Genomic DNA, 12,234 nt, shown 5'->3' on the forward strand with positions numbered 1-12,234 from the left:
ATATATATATATATATATATATATATATATATATATAGGAATCACATGCATACCTTTAGATTCATACTTGCCAAACTAAAGGATTCGGGGCACTAAGACGAAGGATTAGGTCGACATTCTCAAGAGAAAAGGTGACTATTCGTAATACGTTATAATTTTTAAACCATAAATGTCTTTTCAACACTTTTCTATTTCAAGATGTATGGACATGATATTATAATTTTTATAGATAATAAAATACAGATGATATTTTCAGTCTTGTAGAAAGAGAAGTAATACCTTTCAAAAAAAAAAAAGAAAGAAAGAGAAGTAATAAGAACATATATAGAACCTACAAGAATATTATAAGTGAAGAAAAGGTGCATCCAAATGTTTAAATATGAAAAATCACCATCTTTAAATATTATCACAAAGTCCTAAGAAAAGCTTCAGAGATTTTTTTTATAATTTTTTTAATTATTATTATTATTTTTTTATAAGAAGAAACGCTCATGTTTCTTAATACTTAGCTTTGTCATCGGTCTTCCTTCTTTTCTGTTCACCATTTACTCCTAAGTGGTAATAAAAAGTGAATAGAAAATCACCAAAGTGTCGTCCATGCACATTATATATTGCAACGAGTCTAAAGAAGCTTAAGTCATCATATCCCCAGAGACCATGCAACGTAGAGAAGAGACGCTTGCCATCAACCCGCCTTCCACGCGTTGCTCAAACTCCAAATTTTCAAACCGTCTCTCTTCTTTTCCACCATCTCTGACTTCCCTCATTTCCTCACAAACACCCAAACTCACTCACTCACTCACTCTATCTCTCTCCTCTTTACCTTTCGTTAACCCTCTTCGTCATCAATGGCACCAATCACCAACGACAACTCCACCGCTATGCCGACAATGACGGACTCCGGCAACACCACCACCACCAACCTCCCTCCAACCCCAACACCATTCGAAACTCTCATCCCCAATGCCGAGATTCCCGAAAGCTTATCATCTGCAGCTGCTTCACCAAAGAGTGAAGGTGCAAGCACTGAACCAGAACCCAAAGCCGTCGCGGCGGCCACTGAGTCCTCTGAAAGCAGCGGCGGCGAGGTGGTTTTTGTGGGGAGGAAGAACAGGGCCGTGTCTTGGGGTTACAGCTTGAACATAGGAAGGAGACGAGGAATGGAAGACACCCTTACCATTGTTCCTTCTTTTATGAAAATTCCCTGTGCTTCTGTCGGCGGGTGTACAGCGCCGGAGTGTACGTACGTCACGGAGGAGTCGTCGGTTCACTACTTCGGTTTGTTTGATGGCCACGGCGGCTCTGAGGTAATAATCAGTTATTATTAATCAATGACCTAACAAATCACCATCATCATCATGTCTCGTAATTTAATTGTCATATGCATGCCTTGAGTAAAAGAACTTGTGTGCTTATTACACTCTGTTATGTACTCATGCATGTATGAACCATTTTCTTTCTTGATATCGCATTTTTCATTAATTTACAACAGATATCATAATTATAAATCTTGAAATTCAATCTAGTAATCGGTATATATTTTTTTGTTTGATGTGTTTTGGAAGTGAGTTTATGAGAATTTCTACACTACCCTAATAGTTTCTTTTCTGTCGATGCATCCTGTCTATCATCCCTTTGCTCCTTTTTCTTTTCTGTCGCAGAGAAAGTAACATTCCTCTTCTTCCCTTGGTCTCAAAAAAAACATTCCTCTTCTTCCCATATTACATAAAACTCTTCTAATTACTCGAATTATTTAAAACTTAGCCACGCGCCCCCCCAGAGTGATATGGACTATCTTGTCCTGCCCTGGATTATAGTGAACTGGGCCCACGTGTGTTGCTGTTCTGGGACCACAAGTATTAGGTGTCTTCTCGGCGGAGACACAGCTGGGGAAATCTTTTGACAGTTTTATGTGGCGTCACGTACGCTCACGCCTCTTTCCTCAGTCACTTTTTTTTTTTTTTTTTTTTTGGTCAATTCCTCAGTCACTTGTACGCACGTGCTACTAGCCTACTACTAACAAAAAATATATATATGTGTGTATATATATTGTGATATTCATAATTATTATTTTTGGTTACAAGTGATATTCACCCAAAAGGAGAATTTACATACCAAGTCATCTTCCACCTAGTTACGGGGACACCAAGATTGATCGTGTTACTTTTGAAAAATCGAATGAAGTGTCTGATCTAGAAATTTATTATGAATTAATTCACAAACTGTTTTTTTTCTATCATTATTTAACGGCAATATATATAATATGATGATTAAATTTCACACATAGATGAAGCTTAGATTTTGAGTACTAGTTTAAAATACTAATGATAATCAAAACAATAATTTATGCGAGATTAACATGATGGTTCATGAACACGACTTGTGTGATAGAAGTTGCAAGTTTGAATTTTGAGTTTTAGTTGTGTCAATTGTGAGGGAAAAAAAAAAAATCTTCTTGAAACGGTTTTAATTCTTCTCAAGATAAAAAGGAAAAAATGAATTAACTACATTAGAATAAGGGTGGTGCTATTCACACACCCTTTTTATCTATTCACACACTCCCTTCTAATTTAAAGTAATATTCAATCCTTTTTATAAATTACTCTAACTACCCTCCTTGTAAATCTGTTTCTTTTTCAATTTTCTTTTTTCTATTTGGCAATTCAATCATGAATCAAACATAATTATACAATAAATCAATTTTTTTACCTATAAATAAAAGAAAAATAATACGTTTATTAAGTGGAATGACATATATTCTTAGAGAAAGAATATGCTTCTCAGGTAATCACCTTCACCCAACTGAATCCAAATTGTAAAGTTTGTCCTTATACTTTGCAAACTACCAAACTCAATGCTTGTTAGTTTATGATTTTTAATCCAGGTGCATCATCCTGGAAAAAAAATAAAATAGAATCAGCGTTCTATCCACTTCAGCCACATACTTCCACTCTGCAGCTGATGATGTGCACAAAATTTGGAGATGCTCTACATAATATTGAATGCAATGAGTTGCAATTTTCGTGTAGGGACAAAATTATGTTCTACTAGCATAATATAGTAGAACAAATCATGTTTATAATCATAAGGCCATCATTATTAGGTTGTTGTAAAGATCTATAATTGCTCAATGGATTTGAATACACCAAATAATTTCAGTTAGAATCTTACCAAGAATAATGGATTTAAAGGGGCTCGAATGATCACTGAACTCATTTTTTTTTTCCATGTAAAATTTTCTCAAAAGATGGGTCTAAAGTTTCTTATTCTACCATGATTAAACTTCAAAGCATCATATTAGATAGATAGAATGACTATGCTAAAGAAGTTTTTGATGAAAAAGGGAATGGAAAAGAGTTGCGGGAAAATAAGGGTTTAGGATTTGAAGATGATTCAGATTGACTTGCCAAATAAAAAAAAACAAAAAAAACATAATTATAAGGAAGGGTAATTAGAGTAATTTTTAAAAGAAAATTGAATTTGTACATACTTGTACATTTGCAAGCATAATTAGCTCTAATGGGCTACGCTCATTGTACCGCCAAAGATACTAATTCCAACCAAAGGAATGACATGCAGACACACCGCCAGGCGGGCTACAGCCCCAACGTCGGACCACCTCCAGATCGGCTACAGCCCCAACCAAAGGAATGACATGCAGACGTGCCGCGCCAAGATGGCATCAGAAGCTTCTGTAACTGGGAACTGAAGCATATCAGTCCCACATCGAAAACAAAGAGAAGATCAACCTCTTCCTCACCTATAAAAGGTTATCTACTCTCTCCTCATTAATTACGCATTCAATACTTACCTACTGTTACTTTGTCAACATAAATACATTGACTAACTTAAGCATCGGAGAGTCGAAGACCGCCCAACGCGGTCTCCCTCTGACGCCCTTTGTATTTTACTTGACAGGTAGCGGGAGCTTCGAGAACAACACAAGTACCGATCCGCCCACCGGATCAGCGTTAACTAAGGTCCAGCTACCGCTGGACTTTTAGGCATCAACATTGGCGCCGTCTGTGGGAACCCTTGAACAAAAGGTCATCCCACCACATCCATCATGACTAACGGTAGCGGAGGAAACCTTGAGGAACAGGCGGACCAGTCCACCATCCCCCAACCCTCCGACCTAGCAGTAGGCGTTAACCGCGCACTATTCACAACCCCGGCCAACCCCGGCGGTGAGACAAATCCAAGCAGCAGCCGCCCGCCAGGCCAAGATCTCGTCACTATGTACGAGCTAGCACTGGCGGATCTTCATAAGGCAAACAGAGAACGAGAGGAGGAGCGCAAGGAAAAGGCTGAAGCCCAAAGACAGGTGGCTACGCTTATGACACGTTTTGAGGAACTAAAGAAGACGCTGGAGGCCAACGCCCGCCCAGCACAGAGCGAGCAGTCACATAGCACCCGGCGTAGTCGACCCGGCACCGGCACATTGGTACCAGGGCCGGTCATACAGATGCAAGTACCGCTGAACCCACCTGAGTTGTTGGGAATGGGGCCACCGCCCATACCCCAACTAATGTTAGAGCAGGAGGCGGAATCACTCCCGCACACCAACCGCTCGGAAGCTAGGGCGAGGACTGAAGGCAATCCGCCTGTGCCGAGGCGCAGACCGACCCAGCGGATCATTCAGGCTGATTCCGCCAACGATACAACCCCCCAAATTTTGGAAAGGATGCACCGACTGGAGCAGAGGTTGATCAGGGCGGAGTCGGGCACCCCAGCGCCAACTCAGAATCCGCTCTTCGCTTCCAGACCGGGGCCCATTCACCGCTGAAATTCTGCAGGCTGTCAGACCGGCATATGAAAAAACCCCAAAGATGTCGCATTACGGCGGAATGTCTGATCCCTTCGTCCGCATGGACACTTTCAAGAAAGTCACCAACAACAAGGGATTCGACGACGCCACCTTGTGCCACTTGTTCAGCGAAACGTTGGATGGCGAGGCAATGAACTGGTTCTTTAAGTGCCCGCCAGGGTCTGTCAGCTCATTCCATGCACTGTCGCACGCTTTCCTCTCCCGGTTCATCTTATTGTCCGCTGGGCATCACAACACAAGTCAGCTGTTCAGCGTCAAGCAGGGGGAGGACGAATCACTGAAGGCCTTCGTCACAAGGTGGCGAGCGGCAGCGTCTCAGTGCTGTGACCTAGACAAAACAATGGCATCAGCGGCCTTCAGGAAAGGACTTCTCAAGGGACCATTCCTTTATCACCTCAACTACAATCATCCCAATGTGACGTATGACCACGTCATGAGTGAGGCGGTCATTCACGCCCAGGCGGAATTCATCACATATGGAGAGACCCCACCGCGACCAGCAACTCCAACAAAGTCAACACAGCCATCCTCCATTCATCAGGAAACCGCTGACAAGATCAAGTCCGCAACACCAACTGACAAGAAAAGGGAGTGGCAGCCGGGCCACCACCAGAACAAGCGGCAGAAGGACCAACATTACAACAAGGGCAACTGCCCAACCTATGGGGATAACCGCAACAAGTAGGCGGAGTCCTCGCAGCGGTATGCAGTATTCACAGTCCTCACGGCCTCGTATGAGGACATCTACAATCAGTGCAAGGAGCAGATCCCACCGCCACCCCCTCCAAGGTACCCAAAAACGGGTAAACCCAGGAACACTGGCAAGTGGTGAAAATACCACGAGGATAGCGGCCACAATACCAACAGCTGCAATGTCTCAAAACGGCCGTTGAGACCTCGTATCGTGACGGCAAGTTGGAGCAGTTCAAGGTGCGCCAACCACCACCAGTAATTGCCAACGTTGAGACCTTGAGCCGCATCAACACCATCGATGGCGGTGCTCCAATCACCAGCATGTCTCACAGGGCAAGAAAGCGCTATGCGCGCGCCAATCATCCGAAGGAGGTCTGCAACATCCGTTACGAAAGATCCGCCAAACTCCCAAGATCTGGTTGGGAACCTATTACCTTCTCAGAGGAGGAGGAGCGCGGAGTGCATTTACCTCATGACGACCCATTCTTGGTCGACGCCATTCTTGGCAAATTCTCGGTGGGGAGAATCTTGGTGGATAGCGGGTCCGCTGTCAACGTCATCTTCAGCGGTTGCTACGACCATCTCAAGCGGAACAAAAGGCTACTCCAGGATCACGAGCCACTGCTCAGCTTCTCCGGCGACGTCACACAACCGCTGGGGTCGGATTACATGCAACTGGTTATTGGCACTAGTCCATGCATGGCGGAGGTACATACGGAATTCATTATTGTCGACTGTTTCAGTTCGTACAACGCCATCATTGGTCGACCAACGCTTAACAAGCTCAAGTGCATCATTGCCGGATACATGCTTCTCATGAAGTTCCCCACGCCCAACGGCACGGGCTGTGTGAGGGGAAGCCAGCAGCTGGCACGAGAATGTTATTCAACGACTATAGCGCGGTCAGCGCACCGCCATGAAATTCTGACGGTGGGTAATGAGGCACCACCACCAAACATCTTTGAGGATCCTAGAGATGAAGAGGAGAAATATGTAAAGAAGGAACCGGTCAACCCGGACACGTCGTTGAAGGTTGTCTGCATCTCAGTGGAACACCCTGAGCGGACAGTCCGCATAGGAGCCCAACTAGACCCAGACGTGGAGGCATAACTCACTCAATTCCTACGTGATAACGCCGCCGTCTTTGCATGGTCCTACGCTGACATGCCAGGTATCTCTCCTGACATTATCACTCATAAGCTGACCATCAAACCCTCCTTTTATCCCATCAAGCAGAAACGGAGGGCCTTTGATGAGGAAAAATACCGGGCAATCGGAAAGGAGGTCGCCAAACTCCAGGACATTGGATTCATCCGCCAAGTCATCTATCCCCAGTGGATCTCCAATTTGGTAATGGTCAAAAAGCCCAGCGGCAAGTGGCGGATGTGTGTCGACTTCAAAAATCTTAACAAGGCATGCCCAAAGGATAGTTTCCCGCTACCTCGTATCGATTCAACTGCCGGACATGAGCTCCTCAGCATGATGGACGCTTTCTCCGGATATAATCAGATCAAGATGCACCCCAGCGACCAGTAATGCACCACCTTCACCACTGACAAAAGCCTCTACTGCTACAATGTCATGCCTTTCGGTCTGAAGAACGCCGGTGCAACTTACCAGCGGTTGATGAACGCCATGTTCGCTGAGCATCTGGGAAAAATCATCGAGGTCTACGTGGACGACATGCTAGTTAAGAGCATAAAGGCCAGCGGACATGTGGCAAACCTCAAGGTCATAGTAACCATTCTCTTGGCCTATGGTATGCGCCTCAACCCAGAAAAATGTTTCTTTGCGGTCACCGCTAGCAAATTCCTGGGATACATCGTAAGCGAGCGAGGCATCGAGGCTAACCCAGACAAGGTACAGGCCATACTTAACCTGGCGGACCCCGAGTATAAGGTCGACGTCCAGTGCCTCCAGGGCAAGTTAACCGCCCTTTCTCGATTCATCTCTCGACTCACTGATAAGTGTGCCCCATTCTTCAAACTCCTCAAAACAACTCACAAGAAGGTCATCGACTGGAACCCAGAATGTCAGGCGGCGTTCTAAGGCCTGAAGGAATACCTGGCGGTAGTCCCTCTCCTTTCTGTCCCTGTGCAAGGAGAAATACTATTCATATACCTAGCGGTCTCGGCATCGGCGGTAAGTTGCGCCATTGTCCGGCGGGAAGGCCAAGATGAGCTCCCAGTGTTCTACGCCGGTAGAGGCATGAACAAAGCAGAATCAAGATATCCTCTCTTGGAGTAACTGGCCCTCGCACTTATCGTTGCCGCCAGGCGCCTCCGCCAATACTTCCAGGCTCACACGATCCATGTGTTAACCAATCAACCGCTGAGGCAAGTGATGCAGAACCCTGAACACTCGGGGCGCCTCAGCAAGTGCCCAATTGAGCTCAGCGAGTTCGACATAGAATACAAGCCAAGAACCGCCATGAAGGGCCAGACAGTGGCGGACTTCATTGCTGAACTCACCGAGCGTCAGCCAGAACCCGGTATTGAGACAGAGCCCGGAACAGAAATGGTAACCGTTGGGGAGGCAATTCCCCTACAGTCAGATTGGAACCTGCATGTGGACGGCTCGGCCAGCGCCAAGGCCAGCGGCGCCGGAGTCATCTTAACAGGACCCGGGGGACTGAACGCGGAGTACGCGTTGAAATTCAACTTCAAAGCTTCAAACAACATGGCGGAGTACGAGGCACTCATCGCCGGTCTGCTCCTCGCCATTGACTCAGGGGCTGACAGCGTCAACATATTCAGCGACTCTCAATTAGTCGTTAACCGGGTCAACGACAGCTTCCAAGCCAAGGACCAGCAGTTAGCGGCATATTTGGGGTACGTCAAAACGTTGCTAAAAAAGTTCAAATTTCACACCATCACGCAAATCCCCAGGGAAAAGAACGCCAAGGCTGATTCACTGGCGGGACTGGCAACCGCCCAGCCACATCAGAGCCCTGCGGACACAAGGGTGGAGTACCTTGATAAGCCAAGCATCGCAAAGACCCTGGCGGAGATCTTCAACATTGAAGTCAGCCCCAGCTGGATGGACGAGATCATTGCATATAAGCGCAGCGGCACATTGCCAGAAGATAAGGTCCAGGCAAGACAGCTCAAGCGGAGAGCAACCCGCTACAACATCCAGAATGGCAAGCTTTACCGCCAAGGATTCACCCATTCCAACCTCCGCTGTCTAACCCCAGAGGAGGGAAAGGTCGTCCTAGCAGAAATCCATGGCGGAGAATGTGGGAACCACTCAGGCGCCAGATCCTTAGCCAACCGCACATTGCGACAGGGCTACTTCTGGCCCACACTTGGTGATGACGCCCGGCAAATTTCGAGGTCTTGCCACAAATGCCAACAGTTTGCAGATCTCCCACATGCACCGGCAGAACCACTGTCAGTCATCATCGGCCCTTGGATTCACTCCACGTGGGGCCTCGATTTGATGGGAAAGTTCCAAACCGCCAAGGGCCAGTTCAAGTACATCATTGTATCCATCGACTACAACAGCAAGTGGATAGAGGCGGAGCCACTGACGGCAATTACTACCGCCAAGGTCATTTGCTTCCTCTGGAAGAACATCTACTGCCGCTATGGTGTCCCACACACAATCATTACAGACAACGGTACACAGTTCAACAACAAAGAACTCATATCGTTCACCGCCAACTTGGGCACCAAGTTAAGTTTTGCATCTGTCGCCCATCCCCAAACCAACGGCCAGGTCGAAGCAGCAAACAAGATAATCAAGAAGCTGCTAAAAAAGAAGCTCGACAACGCCAAGGGTTTGTGGGCGGAGAAGCTTCCAGAAGTCCTATGGGCCATCCGGACAACTCCAACTACCGCCACCGGCGAAACTCCTTTCTGTATGATGTTCGGCACAGAGGCGGTCCTACCTATTGAAGTAACTCAGCCTACCGCTAGGGTCGAGGGCTACTGCCCAGACACCAACGGCGACGGCATCAACTTGGACAGGGACCTCCTAGAAGAAAAAAGACACAAGGCCCATTTGCACAACTTGCAAAACAAAAGGTTGGTATCACGTTTCTACAACGCCAGAGTCAAAGCCCGGAACCTCCAGTTGGGGGACTGGGTAATGAAGGAAGTCATTCCGCCACCAACAAAGCTCCGCCCAACTTGGGAAGGCCCATACAAAATTGTGGAAGTCGTTAGCCCAGGCACCTTCTACTTAATGGACAAGGATGGCGTCACATCGACCCACCCTTGGAATACTGAACACCTTCGGTATTACTACAAATAGTCAGACCGCTACCCAGGAGCATCTTGACTTAGCTAAATTTTTTGTTCAATATTTAGCTAAGGGAAGCTACCCAACGGGTACTACCCCACTTTTGTACACTGATCAATCAGCTATCAATGAAACGAGGAATTATTCAAACCATTGTTACCAAGTCTAGCACTGAGGGCAACTGGCAACGCCAGCAATCGTCAGCGGACCTCGTCCGCTACGTGGTGCACTTGGACCAATCTTAATTCCTTTAATGTTTCATTGATTGATAAAAGCAAAATATAACTCAAAGTACTAGCAGTACAAACACATCATAGCAAACACCAATCCAAAATTTCATTTCATTTCGCAACATACATTACAAAATGTTATGCCTCAGCGGCTACAAAAAAAAGAGTAAGAAAATCTAGGGCGATCCCAGCTAGCTTCAGGGGTTGCCTTCGGCATCTTCTGCTTCAGCAGGCGGCGGCACGATCGCTCGACTCGTTTGATCGGACCCTCGCGCTGTCGGACTTGGGGTCTGTATGGTGCCATCCGCCCGGGTGTGCGCCGCCAGGAATCCAGCGCGCGACACCTTCGACGGGGTGGGGTTGGGAGTCTGCTGGGACCCTTCCGCCGGATGTGCGCCACTTTCTCCGCTGCCTGAGCGGACACCTCCCGCTGGGGCGGCCACGACGTCTTTCTCCGGCGGGGTACTCTTGGCCGGCGGCGCATCAGGCTGTGACGCTTTGGCGAAGTCGATGGCGCCCTTCCGCTTCAGCATGTCTATGTTTGCTAGGGCCCTAGCCTTCGCCGACTCGGTCATCGCCTTCTTAAACTCCGCCGACTGCTTGAATGCTTCAACAGCGGCGGCCGCAGCAGTATCCCCTTCAGCCCTCAGGCGGGCGACCTAGCCTTCCAGCCGCTTCAGCTCCGTCACCCTGGCGGCGGACTCCCGCTGCACGATAATAAGTTTTTTGTCCTTAGCGGCAATCCGCTCCTGCTGCAGCGCAACGTCCTGCTCCAACTTGGAGACGCGTTCATTCCTCTCCAAGTCCCGCTCGATGGCCACGTTGAGCTTACCTCGGGCGTCGGCAAAGTCACACTCCGCCTTCGCCAGGCGCCGCTCTGCCTCCGCCAGTTTCTCCTTCGCCTCCGCCAACTCCCTCTGGAGACCTTGGATTTCCTCCCTGAGCTCCCCCTCGACCAGGGGCTGCTTTGACGCCGCCACGAACATGTCGTGTAGTCCCGCCGATATTTGACCAAACGCCAAGCTGAAGGGCGATTGGTCAATTGCCGTGGGGCGCGAGATACCCGCTAGGCCGCCGAACCCAAGCCGTTCGCAGAGATGCAAGAGGAACTCCCGCTCACCATCTGTCATGAACGCCGCATACTAGGCAAATGAGTCCAGCTCACTAACAATGGGCGCTTTTCCCTCCACCACAACAGTCTTCGACGGAGCTTCTCGGGCCTTTTTCTGTCGGCGGGACCCGATCACCTCCACGTCCTCCCCTTTTTCCTCGTTAGGAGAGTCAACCTGCCAACGTTTTCTCTCCAGCGCCCTTTGGTTCTCGGCGGCGGTCCTCGTCACCCTCACCGGCGGTTCCTCCCTTGGCGCAATGATAGTCTCCGCCGGTGGCACCACCCTCTCCTTTTGGGGGCCACGCCTGTTGGCAGGCATCCGCTCTTTCTGCTGCCCGGCTGCAGCGCCTCCCCTCTTCCCGCCGGCCACTTGGGCCCCCGCCTGCACTACCGGCAGACCATCCTCACCAAGATGGGAGTGGTGCGGCATTGGTAGCACCACCGGAACCTCGGACTGGCTCAGCGCCAGTGTCTCGGGGTTCACCAGCGTCTGCTGGGCCACCAGCCCCTCGGCGTACATGGTCTCCAGAAAGTTGTCTATCTCTGCGCGGTCCATTGCTTTTTCGAAAGCGTCGCGACTCGATTTATTGCCTGGCGGAGTTTCTAAAAAAAAAAAAACAAAAAAAATACAAACCAGTCAGTCTCGACTACTTATTACAAAAAAAAAAAAAAACATCAGTCTGGCGGAAATTTCTTACCAACGGAGCGAGTAAGTTTCTGTTCGACTAACAACTCCCAGCCAGTCAGAAGTCGGAAGTCCAGCAGGTTGCGGTTCCGCCAACAGCCTCTGATCCGCGCCACGCGACACTCCTCCTCGCGCGTTAGGTTGTACCGCAGTCCCGCTGCACAAACACAAGTGGATTAGTAAAAATACCAAGTCTGGAAGATACAAGAACCCGCCAGCTACGTCTGGCGGAAGCTGCTTACCAACCTCGGATAGGTTGGAACTCCGACTTAATCCTAAACGTCGGCCCTTCCTCGTTCGCCCCAACCTGATACTCCCACCCCTCTGTGGCGACGCAGAAGGTCCCCCGCCAGTAGGACATTGAATCCCTTAGATTCTCGATCAGCTTGGGCGCTCCCTGGCGGCGGCTCAAGTTCACTTGCCCTCTACAACCCTGGCGCCT

At 48.4% G+C, this 12,234-nt stretch overlaps 1 protein-coding gene across 1 annotated transcript in view; it reads left to right on the forward strand.

The window, feature by feature from the left end:
- Positions 1 to 890: 890 nt before the first annotated feature.
- Positions 891 to 12,234, forward strand: part of LOC133729968 (probable protein phosphatase 2C 6) — a 28,279-nt gene continuing 16,935 nt past the window's right edge. Inside the window, exon 1 of the mRNA XM_062157593.1 lies at positions 891 to 1,307. Within this exon, the coding sequence (XP_062013577.1) occupies positions 891 to 1,307 (417 nt within the window). The remainder of the gene's footprint in view (positions 1,308 to 12,234) is intronic.

This window comes from Rosa rugosa, chromosome 1 (assembly GCF_958449725.1).
Source record: "Rosa rugosa chromosome 1, drRosRugo1.1, whole genome shotgun sequence".
NCBI lineage: Eukaryota > Viridiplantae > Streptophyta > Magnoliopsida > Rosales > Rosaceae > Rosa > Rosa rugosa.